Source organism: Sylvia atricapilla, chromosome 8, assembly GCF_009819655.1.
Source record: "Sylvia atricapilla isolate bSylAtr1 chromosome 8, bSylAtr1.pri, whole genome shotgun sequence".
Classification (NCBI taxonomy): domain Eukaryota; kingdom Metazoa; phylum Chordata; class Aves; order Passeriformes; family Sylviidae; genus Sylvia; species Sylvia atricapilla.
This window is the reverse complement of record NC_089147.1, coordinates 14,729,403-14,748,230: the sequence shown is the minus strand read 5'-3', so window position 1 is coordinate 14,748,230 and position 18,828 is coordinate 14,729,403. Positions and strand designations below refer to the sequence as shown.

General features: G+C 36.8%; 1 protein-coding gene across 1 annotated transcript in view; it reads right to left on the bottom strand.

The window, feature by feature from the left end:
* Positions 1-17,938, bottom strand: part of LOC136364138 (gamma-aminobutyric acid receptor subunit pi-like) — a 37,760-nt gene extending 19,822 nt beyond the window's left edge. The window contains exons 1-5 of the mRNA XM_066323789.1: positions 17,851-17,938; positions 12,497-12,600; positions 3,367-3,434; positions 1,900-2,117; positions 1,181-1,263 (exon numbers count right to left, since the gene is read on the bottom strand). Of these exons, the coding sequence (XP_066179886.1) occupies positions 1,181-1,263; positions 1,900-2,117; positions 3,367-3,434; positions 12,497-12,600; positions 17,851-17,906 (529 nt within the window). The 5' untranslated portion in view covers positions 17,907-17,938. The remainder of the gene's footprint in view (positions 1-1,180; positions 1,264-1,899; positions 2,118-3,366; positions 3,435-12,496; positions 12,601-17,850) is intronic.
* Positions 17,939-18,828: the final 890 nt, after the last annotated feature.

Here is an 18,828-nt window from a genome sequence, read left to right as displayed (position 1 = left end):
TTTTTTAAATCTTGTCAAATAAACTGTAAATTCCTGTGGGATATGTATTTCCTTCTGGAACTAGAGAAAATACTAAATGACTAATTAGGTAGTGCTGTTGACTTAAATCCATAAACATTGATTTACCAATGTGCTCTTCCAAAGAAAAATAAAGATGAATCCCAATTCCACCTCAAGTCACTGTTTGTTAAACAGATCTCAAAAACTTCATATTCTAGAGGGATGCCTGTATGAAGAAGGTTTTGGATTCATTTCCTTTGTGTCTCTGTCTAAAAGGAAAGTTTGTGCCAATCTAATTGGTCATTAACAACAAGAGATGAACAACACACACATTTTTGAAAAGATACAGGATAAAATTTGACAAGTACTGAAAAGCCTTCCAAAAAGATTTTAAGTATGTATTGACACATATTTTAATTTGTATGCTATATTTTTTATTTTCATCTTACAGAACTGGTTATTCTTCAATATTATCATATGCAAAAAATATTTTCTAGAGTCTTGTCATATGACTAATACCAAACACTTAACTACAAAAGTGCATGTTTGTGTGTTTGCAAAGTAACCATGTCTACAAAGTATTAGAGAACCTATGTCAAATAAAATATGAGGATATTGATTGATAAAATTAAAAAACAAAGAGTTACTCTTGTCCATCGATTGATGACATTTTTTACCAGGGCACTAACACAGAGACAATTAAATAAGCCAGAGGAAGATCTGAAAACAGTAAATTAAATATGAACTATATGCCTTACAAACAAGCCTTATTCTGATTTCTTTCTTTCCTAAGGGAATTGCATCTCAGGGGAAAAAATTGCAGACTCTCTGAAAGGGAAAAAAATTCTCTCATATGTGCTAGAAAATGTCTGTTCACAGAACTCCCTCTGAAGACCAAGACAGTAACTGCAGGATGCACTGCAAAGCCAAGCCTGTGAGAACCTCTCAGGATTTTGCTCAATCATTAATTAGAACTGCAGCATTCCAATATTGCCATGATATTTTCAGTGATTCCATGTGCACATATGTGCACACATCTTTGCACACAGGTACTCCTGTAATCCAACAGGGACTGGCCACATAATGTCCCTGGCCTTCTACGAAAATTCCAGAAAATTCCACAAAAAGATCACAGACATTTTTCTAATTGTATAAAAATAATAAGGATTAAGTGTCTTACAGCTCTCCAGTTGCAAAGTACACGTCTGCTTATCCATTGGATATTTAGTCAGATCCATGCTGCATGAAACAGTTGTGGTGATCCTTTGGGGGAAAAAACAGTTTTCTAAGTATTAATGGGACAAAATTATTCATCAGTAAAAATAAAAATGCCATGTATCCTTCTTGAAAAATATTTTCAGCCCAATATATATTGTGAGGGGAAAAAAAGTCTTTTACAATGCAGTGTCTAATGTTCAAGAGTAATACAATCCCACATGGAAACCACTGCAGAACAGCTGAGTCCAGCGACAGCCTAAAAAGGCCACCCTGCACTCCCTTCTTACTTACAGTGCATATTATCCTTTGTTATTTGCAGTCTATTTTAAGATTTTTTTTATATTTATATTATTTTATATTCATCAAAACCTTTTACAAAGGGTAATTCACACTAAATCCTGCAAGTCAATCATCACAGTTTGTTTTCCCATGGCTCCACTGCAAACTGGAATGGCAACATGCAGTTCCTGTGCTCAGTCTGCACAAAACCAAAAGGGTCTACTTAGGAAAAAAAATCTATCACTAAACTTAAGAATTTATTCATATTGATCAAGAATATTACATATTCATAAACCCACAAAACCCAGCTTTTACAAACAGACCCGTTTTCTTAAGCAGAGTCTGGAAGTTTAAACAGTGAGTAGATGCAGTCATAAATACTGATATGTGGTATTTACATACCTTATAGCATACAAGACTGTTCCATTAGGGTATATCCTTATGAGACGATTCTCAACAGTGACATCATGAAGAAAAGACCTTTTTGAATCAACTATAAAGGTATCTGGTACCCAAAGCATTTCTACGAGTCGGCCATCTAAGCTCAAACTCTTATTACCGTCGAAACAAAGTCTCTCATCAGTCCATCTCTGCCTTAGAAATATGGTAGCTGTGTAGTCCTGAAAGAGAAAAACCAAAATTACCATACAAAGGCAGCCTGTGTTGTATTCTCTGTTACAGAACTATATGGCAACAGCTGCTGGGCACAAACTGTCATTCTCCATGTCCCTGGCACGCCAAGAGCAGCTGTACTGAATCTTGTTCTGCCAAATTTTCTAGCATGCAATGTGTAGTTGGTCGATTTTGTTCTTATGGTCATTTACAGAAAAAGCTGATGGCCTAAGTCTGGGGCCATAAATCAGCTGAAGTCATTGGAGCTTTGTAAGCAGATAATCTGGCTCTGTAAACCTTTAAGTTTTAGAATGATTTATGTAAGTGGTTCCAAATCTCATTTTGTTCACATAAGCTAATAAATGAAGAATTTTTTAATAACACATTGGAAAAAGTTGAATAAATTCAGACAGACAAAAGAAGTTGGTGAAACAGGAAAGGAATCTTTTCGCACAGTTTCTCCTTTTAACATCACAAAGGAAACAGTGATACCAAATTTATCAAGACCTTGAACACAGCACTCACTCCAATTCCCCTTCAATTTAGATATGCCTTGCAGTCCTACATTAAGATCACACTATTTCTTAAGACTTTAAAAACAACTTTTGATTTCATGGTGTGTTTTTATCAATATGATAAATTAATCTGAAGTTCTGACCTTATTTCCCCTTTCTAAATAGTAGCTAATAATTACTAATTACTAATGCAGTCATATTTAATATCTGAATAATTATTTTTTCTTTCTATTTCTGTGTACCAATGGAGGATCTTTAAGTAGAAAAGTACATTCCATTTCATAGTTTGTTCAAAACAAATTATACAAATTAAATGAAACACAGCTGGAATAAATTAATGTGTGACAGCAACAATGGAAGAGAAAAACAGTCTGAGTTCAGCTGTGTCTAATCATAGGGAAAGAGTGTGGCTTCAAAGGCACATGAATATATCTTTATTTTTCTGAAATGCATAAAGATTTAGACATTTCAGCTGGAAAATAAGTACAGATCCACATGCTTCTCATTAAGATTAATACTCAGTAGCAGATTTCTGTTTGTATCTGAGAGAGGTGGGATTTGCAGCTGCATTTCTTTGCTTATTAGAGTGTTATAAATGCTATGTGCAGAGAAAAAGAAAATTCCATCTCCTAACCCACACTGACTTCACAAGGAGACAAGCCCAAAGCCATATTGCCCGCAGCTGTAAGCACGAGACATCAGCTTATCAACAGCAAAAACAAGACTGCAAAAACTACAATACCATATTAATTTCTGATATTGTATCAATGCTTGCAATATCCATACTCATTCCAATTGACACAGGACCATCTGCAAAGAGAAAGAGAAAGTCAGAATGTAGCTCAAAATTCTTTAATATTCAGGGTTCATGAGAATTGTCTAGAAAATCTTTCCCTTTTTTTCTAAATGTTAAGAAGCTACCTTAAATATTCCTCAAACACAGATTATGCAAGAATTCTCACATTCTTAACCAAAATGTCATACTTCTCAGATAAAAACTATTTCAGTTTTCAGAAACAGGCTTTATTTCCTAAATACTTCCTGGTTTATATGATTTTTCCCCAGGGGTACCTCACACTCTTCCGCCCTGAGGTGCAGAGCAATGGAAGGAATTCTTCTAGTTGCAACATCTGTTCCATCAGATGTGGGTGAAGAAGTTTTAGCTGGCAATGTCACATGGTTAATATCCAGATGGCATAGCTGAGTAACTTTCTTTACTGCCCATTTAAGAATTTATGGTATATATTGTATCATTGAGATTTAATACCTTGCCTTTGACTGCTAGAAGGAAACTTGTGGTTTAAATACTTGCATTTATAAAGGAAAACTTGTCATAAGCTGAAGGCTTATTCAGTGTCATTAAACACCTTACCTAAGCAGTTGTTATTGTAGTGTCAGTATGCTCAGATTCCCATTTCCTTCTGAATGTGCCTTTCACACTGTTGGAAGGAAGATCACCAGCTGTGCATTTTAAAATGCAGAATTTGTGCAGAGCTTTGATGGAAACATGACATTATTCCTGGTTGAATATGTGCAGAATAATTAACAGAGTGCTTGTACAAAAACATTAATATTAAATCACTGTATCTTTCCAAGCAATTGAGAAGAAGAGAACACAGGACTGAGAAATGCAGAAATACTTTTGGTAAGATCTCTGTAGCTAGTAGTGCCCCTATCTCACAGGCACACAGCTGAAAGCCCTTTTTGGCTCCTTGCAATACATTTTGTAGAAATTTCCTCTATGGCCCCAGATTGCATCCAGAGGAACTTGGAGTCCAACTACATCCCCCTGAGTAACACTAAGAAAAAAAGTGTCATTCTAAGACATGTAAGTTTATTAGTATTTTATTTTTTCCAAAATATTTTCTATTTCTAATGCACATGTTAAAATCATTACACATCTGTCACTCCTGAAAAAAAAATCTGTAAGTCCTTTGTTCTGGACTCAGTTGAAAGTTTAGATATAAAGCTCCAGCTTAAAACAGGACTGCAGGTTTGAAGCATGCCCTGCTGGTAATATGCGTGTTTATTATAGACTATTAAATTATACATTGGGTTTAGAAACTATTGTTCATATATTGAAAAAAGAATTTGAAGGTTAACTTTGGAACAAAATTGACTAAAAAACTCTCAGATCATTGACAGGTTGTTCTTCTGTTTCTTTCCATTCTTTTCATGTTTTGATACTCCATGAATAAACTTTCTTCTCTCCCTCCAGGCTTAAAAGCTCACCCCCTAGGAAACTTATCCCAGCTACCTGTGGTGTAACATTTAATACTTATATTTACCACCATACTGTATCATTATTGCAGGTACAATATTGCCAGCCTCAAAAGATATGTCAGACCCTCAAAAACCATTGAATTTTAAAATAATGTGATTTTAAAATAATGTGATCCATAATCTGATTTTTTAATGTCTTCCTAGATATTCCCACATATGACTGTAACAGACCATATTATTGCCAATTATCACGTGATCATTTTGGGAGAACCCCATCCAGCAAGACACATGCTTAATGATGGACCACCCCAAGGATGTTCAGATGATTATGCAGGAATCATGGCTGAGAATAATCAGACTCCTCCTAATATATCATGATTTATCAGTAGGAACAACACCTGATCCTTGCCTAGTAAGGTGATACATGTCTGCCAAAATGTTCATTATCAGCATTTCAGTATCATCAGTGCTAGGTTGTTACACTTATGAGGAGAAAAGCTCAGAAAGATTACTGAAATTAGGCAGGGGTCAATTTCTCTGGAATCAGACAAACAGGACTTTGTAGATCCTTTTATTGTTTCCTGCTGAAGTATTTTTCAAAATATTACTGAGTAACACAAGACCATTGCAGTGTTGGGTGACAGTGTTGGGCACCACAAGGCATCCAGCCCAGGTTAGGATGTACTTCTAGCTCAAGCTGACTGAACACTGACCTGCCCTGGGCTCCAAGAGCCAAGGAGTGGCAGCACAGTCGGGAAAAACCACCCTACTCCACTCACCCCAGACAACAGTTCTCACTGCCCAAGGGCACCCAGCCTGTCCAGCCCAGCACCCACAAAAACTCATCAGAAAATTCCATCACCCCAGATACAGCAGCGTGCTGTATGGGAGAAGTTGTACAGGAAAACAATAGTTATGGAAAGGATCTTTATTAACACAATACAAGATGCTGAGAACAGCTTTGTTCCAGCACTCAGTTAAATCATGACTACATTAATAGTTAAATTCTGATTTCTTTTTTGCATGTGAGGATAAATGTTTATTTAGCAGGGCACCGTATCTTGTAAAGTATTAATAACAGAATGAATCTGCCCATAATTATTCACCAGGGTTTCCTCTGAACTTCCTCTGAAAGGTCTCCTGTTGACAGTGTCAAAAACTGGGCAGCAAACCAGCTGAGGCAGTCAGTTCCTACATTTCCATATGTTTGGCAGAAGTTGTATGTATAATGACAACATCAGAAGAAATCTACAGATCTTCAGAAGAAAACTGAAGTCAGTATGTCCTGCATTATTGAAGGGAATCTTCAAAGCACGGCAGAGGAGCACCAAAGGGAGTGCCTTGTTACAGCAGTGGCCATGCAGCCTAAGCAACACATTTCAATTTTACTGCAAGTTATGTACACTGTTCCTCTATATCCCCTTTATAGATATTCATAGTAATCCCAAATGGGAAAGCAGCCAGAAGAGTGGCAGATAGCATACCTAAAAATTAAGTCTGGATCACTGCAATGATCCCAGTCTGTAGCAGCAAAAGAAACCACCACTGTGTCACGTGTGTGCCTAGTACTGCAATAGATTAGCACTAGCAATAACTTCTAGTGCTGAGCTGTTAGCATAAGCCTTTTTGCATTTAGTCTAAGAAAACTCAAAACTATTCTTACATTCAGGAAGGACTCAAAAGGAATGGCTTTTTTTGGAAGAGTGTCTTATCTTTTTAGCAATAATGGATAAAATATTGCGAGTAAACAGAGAATTAGAAGAGAAATTATCACTAGAATAATTCATTATAGCTTCCTAAAAACCTCGTTTCGTCTCTTTGATTGCCAGCTTTGCTTTGGAGTATTACAGAAGTTTTACATAATGAGATATATTATGCTTGGATTTTTTCAGGGCATTTAACTTCCCACCACAAGACATCTTTCTTGACAAATAGCTACATGAAGAAAGTGTACAGGTTAAGACAGGCCTGCTGACAGATCTCAACTCTAATTCTTGATTTGAAGGCATCAGAAGACAGATCCATTTCTAGTATGAATCAGTTTCAATCCTATCTGTTTGCATCAGTGACTTTTAGAGGTTGATGTTGCTCTGCTGGTAGAGTTCGTGGAAAAGACAAAAATTGGTGGGAACCATATTAACAACAGCTTGTTAAATCATTTGTCAAAACCCTCAGGTTTCCATACAGCCAAATGCAGGCAATTAAAGTGGGAACAAACAAGACAGCCAGCACACATAGAATGGGAAACCATCTTGGCAAGCAGTGCCTTTGAGAAGGATTTAGAGGCTGTCACAGATAATCACTTTAACATGCTCTTTCCATCTTATGCTTTGGCAGCAGCAATATTGCAATGGGGAGTAACACACAGAATTGAGTTATCTTGCAATCTATTCTGTATTGGCAAGACTGTTATGACTGTGATAAGATTTGTTTTCCACATTTAAATAAAATGTGCAAACAGCATACACAGTTTAGTCGAGAGAAAGAGAAATACTCCAAAAGACAAAAAAATCTGGAAGCTTAGCATCAAATCTTGTAACATAAAAATCGAGGAGCATTATTTACTCAGTCCTCAAAGACTTCTCCAATGTCAAAAAGTGACTTCTCCAATGTCAGAAAATGCATGTAAGTAGTTAGTTATGCACACTGGCAAAGCAAAGTAAGATCCCAGTTTATGGAAACTGGAGACAACAGGAAACTTCAAATAAATTGATCTTTTTCACTATCTAAACATAACCACCATTTGTAATTTAGAATCTCTGGAGCTAAGCCTTTGGAGGGTTGGAGAGGCAGGGGAGAACCCAAAAACCAAACCCCAAACTGCACTGCATGCAGGAAGCTGGATTTGGTGGCAATCATATGCTCACAGTGTCTCTCAGTTCCCTGGGAAAGGAAGGAAAAACTCCATCACCATGGGTATGCTGGTTTACATATTCTTGGCTTTTTACTTGCCTGTAAAGGATTAGATACTGGCTAGTTGGGACTTAAAATAGTCTTTAGATGATGGTTATTTGGTATTTATTTCTCATGTACCCTGCGAGTTTGCCTTACTAAACCAAAGGTGTTAGACACAGCTAACATTCTGATATCTTTTTCTCTTTTGGACATTTCTGAAGACTAAAATGCCTTCATCTAATTAAATTTATAGAACTTAATATAAGCACCATTTGAGGGGGGGAAAAATCATGATGACAGGTCTTAGACAGAAGGTTGGACTAAAAAAATTATTTGCTTTAATTTAAAACTTAAGTCTATGAAATGTATTACTCATTATGAAGCCAAGGAAAATAATCTTTTAAATGTGATTTAGAATAACTGATTTAAGCATGACACTTTTCTGTACCACTTGAAGCAGCTTCCATATTCAAATATACTTAGCTGTGACCTTTTCCTAGTCTCTCTCTTTTTAATTAGAACACTTAAATTATCACATTCAATCACAGAACAAAATCTATTTGTATAAAATTATTTACAAGATTTTATGCATCCCTTAACAACCCTATGAACCTGATCCAAGGCTCACTGGAGTCTGCAGGAATTGCTCATTAATTCAGAGATTTTAGCACAGTACATAAAGTTATAAAATTGATCTGCATGGTTCCAGCAGAAAATCTGAGGTGGAAATCAACTTGTACTGCTGACATAGTGTCAGGGTAATGTAGGACATTTAAGGGGAATAACTGTTGATTTTTAAATCCCTTATGCCAGCTTTTCTGTAGAAGTATTCCATATATAACTGTAACGGTAGGATAGATACTATCACATTGAGGAGTAATATCTACTAACATTAGTATAGGAGTGTTTCATATTTCAGTCCAAAGAATGGCTGAAATCATTCCAGATTACAGTTCTGGGGGTTTTTAATTTTTTATTGCACCTATCTGCTGAATTTATGAAGACTTGCTTGATGAACCAGCTCAAAGAGGGACGTGAAAGTGCCATAGATCAGGAAAGAGAACATTCTTAACAGCAACATTCAGATGAGGGGAGAGCTAAATAACCAGACCAGCTGAGAGTCCTCTGTGCTAACAGTGCCTAAAGTACTCTCACAATTTGGCAGCTTGTATGTGCCACCCACCATGGACAAACATAAAACACTCAGCCAGTTTTACTTGTCTGCAGACCTCTGACATATTGAGGCTGGGTTCAACTAATCCAACTTTGGGCACCAGATTGAGGTGCTTACAGATGGGAAGGACAGCCTGTGTTACAAATAAATGGCAATGTTTGTGCAGCCAGGGTCTGCAGGGGTGACCTGTGCTGGAGCAGATGACCAAAGTAAGGTGAGATAAATCCAGAATTAAAATCTAGAAAAGCAGTAGATTCAATCCATGCAAGCAGAGGAGAAGACAGTTTTTATGTTGTTATGCAGTCATTGGACACAAATGAAAAAGATCTTCATAGCCCCCTTGTAAATGACACTACATGAGTTGGGATGTGTGGTTGGGACATTTCCCATCATCTGCCAGTCCTAGCACAAAGACCAAACACAAATTAATAAGCAAATGGAGGGCTTATTAAACTAAAAATTTATGAGCTGCCATAAATTTTACTTGACTAGTAAATATTTCTGGGTTTTCTGACTTTAGGAGAAATGAACTGTCATTTTATGAACACTTGTTTATTCCTAACTTTCTTTTCTGGATTAAAACCCCATTTTGTTAAATATTAAGGAGTTCAGTGTCACTGATTTTGCAAGAGTATGATTGTATCTTGGCAGTAATCATCACTTCAAAAATTGCCATTTCATGCCTGAAGAAAATTTTCAAGGACAGGTAACCTTGAAATTATTTTAAATTAGGTTACTCTAAAATTTAAGCTTACTGCTGGTATCTCACACTTGATAAAAATCACATTTCAGAATTCCATTATGACTCACTAACATTAAGCTTAAACCACTGTAGATGCCAACAAATAATATCATCTAGTTTTATGACAAATTTTTTCATGCATATTTATGAGTGTGCATCTAACTGAACTAATAAACAGAAATACATGTATTTTTGAAAGCAAAGGAGTCTTGGCCTAAACTAAAGAAAAGGAAGCCAAGTATCTTTAAAAAGGCTGGCTTTAGCATATTTTGGGGGAGATATTTCTCCATATCAACATACACATACTAGGCTCCCCTTTACAGAAATCCTTTGTATATGTAGGTTGTCAGGTGAATATCCATCCTTTTCTGTTCATATTTCTAGAAACACAAGTTTCTTTCTCAGAGTATATCATCAGTAATAGGTTGCACAATCAAGACAGCGCAGGCTTTTACAGCAGCTGATGATCTCTACCAGAATACCCCAGTTACGTTTTTAATGTGCATTTTTCACTAGCCTTCTCAAGTTTAATCAGCTGTTTAACCTTCAAATCCATCTCTAACTGGTCAGCTTCTTTTTATTAACATGAACATATCCTCTCAAAGAAACTAAGGATTTGGGGGGAGTGGGGCAGGGGGAGGCCACAGAAGTGGTATCAATGACTAATTGCTACTCTGGCTTCATCAGCCCTCTGACAGCTGTTCACTGATGTTATTGTGAACAAAGCCAGATACCAGAACAGACACAAGGTACACCAGCTGCAGGCAAAAAAATTTTCTTCAGGATAATCTTACATGGAACAAAGCTAGCATAGCTGTGGTCACACAGATAAATACATTCCACAGGTTTGTTGAGCTTTAGGATTTAGGTTGTTTGCTAGCTCTGCTTCTGAGAAGAACAATAGCTTCTCCTGGACCTGACCCTCATGGCAAAGCGTAGCCCACCCTGCCAGTAACAGAGAGGGGTCAGGACTAGGCTGATACCACCCCCCAGCCCAAGCACAGGTTCCCCTGTAACACAGAAAGTGATCCCAAATGATCTCACAAAAAGCTGCAGGCTCAAGAATCAGGACAAGCATTGCCTGAATCACCCTAACTCAAATTATTCCTACAAAGGAAGTGATTTCTCACAAAACCACCAACCCTGCATTTAGTGCAGGGTGTGATCTCATTCCTTCAGCACTGGAGCTACTGGAGATCCATCAAAGATTCCTGAGGCAGTGTTTGCATGCCTGAGCTGCAGTGAGCACATGCAGCTGTCTGGAGGTGTGAGACTGGCTTTGTGTGACACGGATTCGATCTGTGCATGAGCTCCTCTGGGATTTCAAGGCACACCCAGAGAGGCCTTAGCATCCCCCTCAACAAAACATCCAGACAAAAAAAAAAACCCAACTGTAGCCTTGCTGCGATGCAACAGCTGAGGAAAAAAGATGCAGAAGGGAAAAGGGAGATTTGTAACTCAAATATGCTTTATGGTAGGTCTTAATTGCTGATATAGGATTCTGAAATGAGACTCTGTTGTCTACCCAAGCACACTCATCATGGCAGTGTCAACATATCTCTAGCAGTAACAGGAGGTAATGAATAAAATATATTAATGGCCACTGAACAACTATTTTACATTATGAATCATCTCCAATGAGGAAGGGTTAGTTTATTTATTAAAGTTACACTTATTTTGCTGAAAATCTCCGTAGAGCATTAAATATTTTATAGCAGTTTTATCATCAGCTAAGATAATTACAATAAAAACAAACAGATGAAATAATTTTCCCTTTTTTCTTCAGCCTAAAGTGCAGGTACAGCAAATTATTTTAAATGGATCAGAAACAGCACAATGATGTGGAGCATCCATACTGAACCGGGTGTTTGGATGACAAGAGGAAACAGTATGGTCTTAGAAACTCATTAGTCAATCATTTTTTTCAGCAGGATATAAAGAGATATAAAATATTTCATTTGACATTCATACCTCTAACATATCCAAACATCTAGCTTAAGAACTATTGCCTAGCATTCACACTACAAGTTTATTTTCTGACAGACACATGGTGCTGAACTTCTTTTCCTCATTCCAAATATTTTCCTCTTCAGTGTTCTGCACTTTCTCCAGGACGACTCTCCATCCCACTTCATAAGTCCTCAGTATTTCTGATACATGCAATAACATGACTCAAACAAGGAAGATGTTTTTCATTGAGATTTCAGGTGCCTGACTGGGCTGCAGGGCAGTAAAATCAGCCTTGATGCAGTAGACTATGTGGATCTTCCAATCTGGGGACCACTGGATTCTGATGCAGGGAGCTGACATTTTTAATTGATTTTCCCCCACACTTTTCAGTAAATCTGTTCAGTGACCTTTAAGACCTAAGGCAAGAACCATTTATAAAATAATTCTCTTGCAATCTTATAGTTGAGGAGCATAGTAATTTGCATAGTAACAAGATTTGCCTGGGCTGTTGTGAACAGCTCGATATATAAAGCTTTCAAATCTTTAATCAAAGCTTTTTATAGTTATTATTTAGGAAATTAGAGGAAATTATGCTTTTAAATAGGTAAAGTGTTACAGCTTATTTCACGAAGACACACATACAATGATAGTCAAATTTTCTAACAGTCTGGAAGTTTAGCTTGCAAATATTTGGAATATACACGTTTCACCTTGAGCCACAAAAGCTATTAAACTCTATGATATCACAGAACATGTATAATCAGATCAGTAGCTGTCCGATATCAGAGGAAAAAAGTACAGGAAAAAAACCCATTTGCTCTCACTGCTGAATTTTAGACACCACACTGTGTTATGACTCAGTCTGATTGAAAGAGCTTTTCTACTTACTATCAAAAAATGGACGTAGATACTTGTTGTACCCTTTTATTATTTTCTGTATTGTTGGAGGTAGAATTTCACTTTTTCCCTCAGCTTGAGGCATTTGCATTGACCTAAAAGGAATTGAAAATGAGAGTCTTTTAAAAGGACATAGGAAAAAAAATCCAAAAAATATCAGATTTCATAATCTGTATTAGTCTTTTAGAGGAAAAAAATATATCTCTTTTATACCTTAAAGTCTAACTCTATTTCTTTTTATACCTTAAAGTCTGTTATTTCTAACACTCCATCTGAGAAACAATCTTCTTTAATACTTTATCTGTAAACAGGGCATTATGGTTATAATCTAGGAATGTGGAAGGGATGCTGATTGTTTATTTCAGCATTTAAAATTAAGCTTCTTTTTACATAATGACATACATTATATTTAGGTCTCAGAGACAGAAACCAGCCTCAGTGACTACTGCATAAAAACACTCTTAAAATCCTGCTTTCACAACACAATTTTTAAACAGGTTACAGAAATTATCCTGCTGAGCAAAATCAGAATTCAAGTATTTCCTTTGTCCAGAAACAGCTACAAATACAATCCACAGAAGTTAAATATAAATAATTGCAAACCCTTTCTGCCTAACCCCAAAGGTGAGCATCCCAAGACTGACCAGGGTGTGCTCTTTAGAAATTAAAGCACAGATGGCAGCAACGACTTGTTCCCACTGATTTGAGAAAGGTGGGGTATGAATTATGAAGGTGAGAAGCAGATAATTAATTGACGTAGTGAGCCCAGCTGGTAGAGGCATTGTCTGTGCTGATGGAGAGTAGACACCTATATAAACACCAGGAGAAGGGCCCATAGATTTTAATCCTTGCTCTGGGAATTACTGGCCCCTAAAAGTGACAAACTCTCCTACAGTAGGTGCAAGGGCTGTGGTGATTTGTTCCTAGGGAAAAGAATCTAAGTATAAACCGTCAGAGAAGGGGCTACCAGTGTTTCGTGGTCTTTCTTTATAGCGCTAAATCCTCACTGCATTTCTTAGTCTCAATTCTTTTTGGAGCTGCTCATGAAAACTCTGCTTTCTCTTCTGCATTATATTTCTGGGTCTCTTTACAAAGCTTGATATTTTAATGTTAAATTTGCTGCTTCTGAGAAAGCTTGAGTTCTTTTGTCAGGACACTGACTTTCATCCACTAGAAATAGTCCAAACCTTAAACTGGCAGAGCTTAAATGCTAAGATGATGTCACTGAATGCACGTGGCCAAATCACACTGTGGTTTTAAATGTAGTATCTACTGACTTGAAAAGCTGCTATTGCTGTATAACTTTAATTCACCAGACCCTATTGCCACAGAAGTAGCCATTTTTCATTAGCTGCATTGTAACACAAGTATCTTAGCTATTTGAATTACCTTAATTTTTTCCTTTATTTTTCCCCAATTTTTATTTCTATTCTATATTGCCAAAAAATGATGTTGTTACTTGTTACTTAAGTATACCCTTGAGTAATGTCAGCATTGAAATAAGGAAGGTTTCTTCTGTAAGTTTTTTTCCTAAAGAAAAAAAACACAGTCATGTTGAGTTGAGATGTGAATATAAATAAGAAGGCCAGTTTTATATTGCATAGAAGTGTTTAAATTGGAACTGCATTTGAATGTAATTAAATTCTTAAATACTGTACTTGAAATAGATATCTCTCCTTTTGTAATTTACATTTAAATTTTAGCTAAGTGTTCAATGAGCTGCATGAGTTTAATTTCACAGTTTTACTGGGTTGGTCTTGAATAAGTTTTACACGTTGCCAAATGTTAAAGGAAAACTTGTTTCTTTTATACTGCAAGGGTATATCATCGTTCTGCCAATCAGTGTGCAATTGCAGAGTGGTCTGGTTCATTATCATTAACACCTGTTTTCTAAAATATATCTTTAAAACATTTATGGAAGTCCTTCCCTTAAATTACCTGTGGTAATTCATAGTTTTCCTTATTAACACAGGATATGCAGCCTCATATCGCTGGTCTTTTGAGCTTTATGGTTAAGTAAGCCTGGGAAAGCTGTTGAGATGTAATTGAGGCTGTGAATTAATGAGGCACAGTCCCCTGTGTGCTTTTTGACCACAAAACCTCGGATCAGTCCTATCATAGCAAGCCAACAAGTGAGAGGAACCTGAGGCCTCCTAAATGTGAGTGTGTGGTGTCACCAGCCTACCGACTTTGAGGGATGCTCAGAAGCAGATTGTCAGTGGAGAAAGGTAAGGAACCTACAGAGGTTCTGTGCCTTCAGTAGTTTGGGGTTTCTTTGTACTAAGAGATGATGCTCTGCTTCCTTTAAAGTGCTCTTTGATGCACGTGCTCCTTTCCCAGCCCAGCCACAGGGAGCTCACAGCTGCTCACAGAAGCAAAGGATAAAGTAAAAGTTGAGCCTCATTCCACTTATGCACCTGCATCTTCTCATCAGTGCATCTAAGCTTCTCTTAACCAATATTTGTGTAGTTATATTTAAGTATATGTTTTGTAGTTAAGGGAAGCTGTTAAAGTTCCTCCATTTTCTTAATGTATGTGAAGTACCTTGGCATGCACCTAAGTAGAGAATTGCCTTGCAACAAGTGATCCAGCAACTGAAGAGTGAACAGGCTTTTACAGAAAAATAACCAAGAATACAATTATTTTTTGGCTGAGAATATCTATCTGTTCTGGGCTGTCAATGCATAACAAATATTTTAACTCATCAGGTTCAATGCCCTCTTTTGTAAAAGCTGGATTATAATTCTTTATTTTCCTAAGTCATTCTTATGGCTCAAAAGCTGAGAATTTTTATGGTTTTGGCTAAACTTGAAAGATAAAACAACTTCTTGTTATTTAAGATACTTTCAAGTTAGTGTCTTAATGGAAGGGGGTGACTGAAAAGGAAAAAAGGAACATTTGCCCTAAACAGTAGTATATATCATTTATTTAGGCAAAAGTACAGTCTAGACATTTGTACGAGAATATTTTTTCTGGCTATTTTTTGTCAGAAGTTATGTAACATGAAAGAGACAGAAACACCTTAGAACTGCAAGAAGATAAACAAAATGCCAGATACAGTCTGAACGAGCTTTTGAAACACTCCCCCCAGGAAAACAAGAATAAAAAAAGCTTTTTTTCAGGCAATTCACTGACAGGCATAGGGCTTACAGATGTAAATAAAGTTGTTATTTCTGGTTTCATGCTTGTGCTCAATGATATGGGGATTTATATGGTCTTTGCAGATAGACTGTAGCAAAATCTACTACATCACTGATTAATTCTCCACTTTGAACAGACAGTACAGTCACCATTTTTTTGTTAAATGGTGAGGTTGAAACTGTAGCATCATTTTACCAGATACAAGAGCAAACAGTGAAGTACCATAAATGCTCTTAAACTCAGGCAAAAAAAAAGAAAATAAAAGCACATTTCATAGAATTTTCTGTCCCTGAATCCATAAACCCAGGCTAGCATTTCTAGGTGTTGGAAACACCCTATCTAAAACAAATTGGAACCCTACTTCAGACCAAATAGCATACATTTACTTAAGCTGATCCCTGATAATGATAAATTTGCCTCAATGTTTTCATTACTACTTTAAAAAAATCATGGAAAGCAATTATCCAGCTAACTCCCCAGATACAGATTTTAATACTAAAAAGGGGCCCATTATGTGATTGTAATGTAATTTAATGTTAACTGAAGTGAAGAAATGTCTCTCAGGCAGGGAGGGAGAGAAAGGAAAAAACAACCCCATACCATTACTGATTGTAAATTATTCAGCAGAAGAAACTCTCTTCACATGTTAGGCAGAACTTTTCCAAGTAGAATATCTAGGGGACTACTTGGCAAAAAAATCATGGCCCTCGCTTTGGGTGCACCTCAGCCCTCGATTTAGAAATATTTCTCTGTATCAGTGCCAAGCATGATAGTTTTTGTTTCAAACAGCACTTGCACAAACACCTCCTGATTTGTGCACTGGAAAAGTCCATTTTTGTACTCAAGCATTATCCTGTCTGTGGGATAACCAAAGGCCAGTGCTCCTTCTCCAGCCTGTGTCTGGATTTGGGTACAACAGACACCTCAGCTCAATGCTGTGCACTTGTACCCAGACACTCCTACAGGTGCTGTGTGCCCTTATCCCCACGGATGATACTCAGGAATGAACTGCCTGTGCTTCTGGTCACTCACAGCCAGATGAAGCTGTAAGAGGATTCACAAAGTCTGTCTCATAGTAATGAACTATGTACCACAGGCTGAGCTCCTGGGGGAATTTCGCCTCCTTGTTACTCAGATGCTTCTGAAATTGTTGTTCTCTTAGCAGTGTTATATTATGGCTAAGCCATGAGTCATCCACTTATTACAGTGTGGCAAGTCACAGCTGATGAGGAAAGAAGGTGGAATTAGGGCAAGTGTGTGTTTTGGACAAAGATCTCTCTATAGGACTGGAGAAGGTGGAGGAGGTGGATGCTTTGAACTCACTTTCAGGGGACTGTTCCACCTGTTCCCACTACAAAGAGAAAGCTTTATCTAAATGAGTGTTTGCACACCCACTTGAGTTAAAGCTCAGACAGAATCTTATCCTGAGGAATTTACTGTAAGATGAAGTAGGTTAGGCAATTCTAGATAAAGAATTGGCTTTAAATACATCAATTGAAAGTAGTGATGAGAATGTTTAACCTGTCCATGCCTGTATTTTATTAGAATTACTTAAAGAATATTTTTGCCCATTTTTACAGACGAAATATATTTTAAGTGCTCCATTTCTGTATTTTTTTTTGGTCATGGCAGCTGTACTGTTAGCTGTACTGTGTAGCCAGAGGGGATCATTTTCATTTTCCAGCTTAACGCAACTCAGATTTCCTAAAGATTTCACAGTTTCATAACAGAGAATAAGAAAACAGTGTTTCAAATAGGTAATTCTTTTTAAGATACTCTCCTTTTAGATAATTTTACTATCTCAAGCTTGTTGTAAATCTAGGTAGGCTGTGTGCTTCTGTCCTTGAGCAAGGCCCTATGCTCCAGGCAAGGACCATGTGCCCATCTGAATTTGTCACTCTGTACCCAATAATCCTTTATTTGAGGGTTAATATACTTCATAAATTTCATTCTTTTTCTCCCTCATGAATCTTTCCAATTTAAAAATTCTGATAAGGCAGCTGAGGATCATGAAGCTCAGTCCTGTATTTCTGTTATTAATACCCAGGTTCTTAAATTTTTGTAAGAGGCAAGATTCAAATGCCAAGAAGATTTTACTTTGTTACTTGGTCAGATATGTCTCTAATTATATGAAAGTTTATTATAAATTTACTGATATAATAATATATATTGAAGAAATAACATTTTTAGCAAATACTTCTTACCTATAGAGCAGCAATAGAAAAAGGGTTCTAAGACTGCAGCACTTAAGACTGCACATTGTCACAAGTTCTTTCAGGAGTTCTTGTAGTTCCTAAAAAACAAAATGTGCAGAGGTCATGTTTTACAGCACATATGCATTCCTAATACATGAATTTCCAAAGGTTTTAAACACTAAAGATATTGTGTCTTGAATGGCTTCTTCTAATGTATTAGTAAACATCTGCATCAATTTAAAAAAATCTCAAAACTTGAAAAGAAGAGGTGGCATCAGTATTAATTTAACTAACCAACAGAAGCTGTATTCTGAGATACTACAACTCTTTTATTTTTGCCTCTGTCTTTTTAATATTAGGAAAAGTAATTGCTGTGAAAAATGACGTAATCCTGCGCAGGAGAATTGCAAACACTGAGTTTTGTCTCGCTATCCATGCTTGTGAGAGAGTGCGTCTCTGGCATATCAGTTCCTAAGGGACAACACATGAAACCATCTTAGAACACAGAGCTATTTGAGATCAGCCTTCTGGTACATGCATAGCATCAATACACTGATATGTAACTTTGGCAGTCTTTTTGTTGATGAGAAAAAAAAAAATTTAGGCTTATATCCCTAGGTATTAAAAAAAAAAACCCTTGTATATAATCATATATTACCACCCACATTCATGAGAATGTTTGGCAAGATGACTTTTCTGAATGGGATTTCTTTGATTTTGTCAGTATGATTCACATCCATAATGGTTATTTTAAGAAATCTGTCAGCTCTGTAATCCATTTTTGGATGAGAAGAGTTATCAATCCATAGTGTAATGCAGTCATGCCACAGATCTGAGATGCACAGACTGTGCACACTTCTGCTGTATTTCATCAGAGTACACAAACCTTATTTGCAAAACTTGCTTCAAAACTAAAAAGCTCTACACCTCAGGAATGCTACCTACCCAGAATCTGCAGGACAGTTGTTATATGTATGTAACAAATGC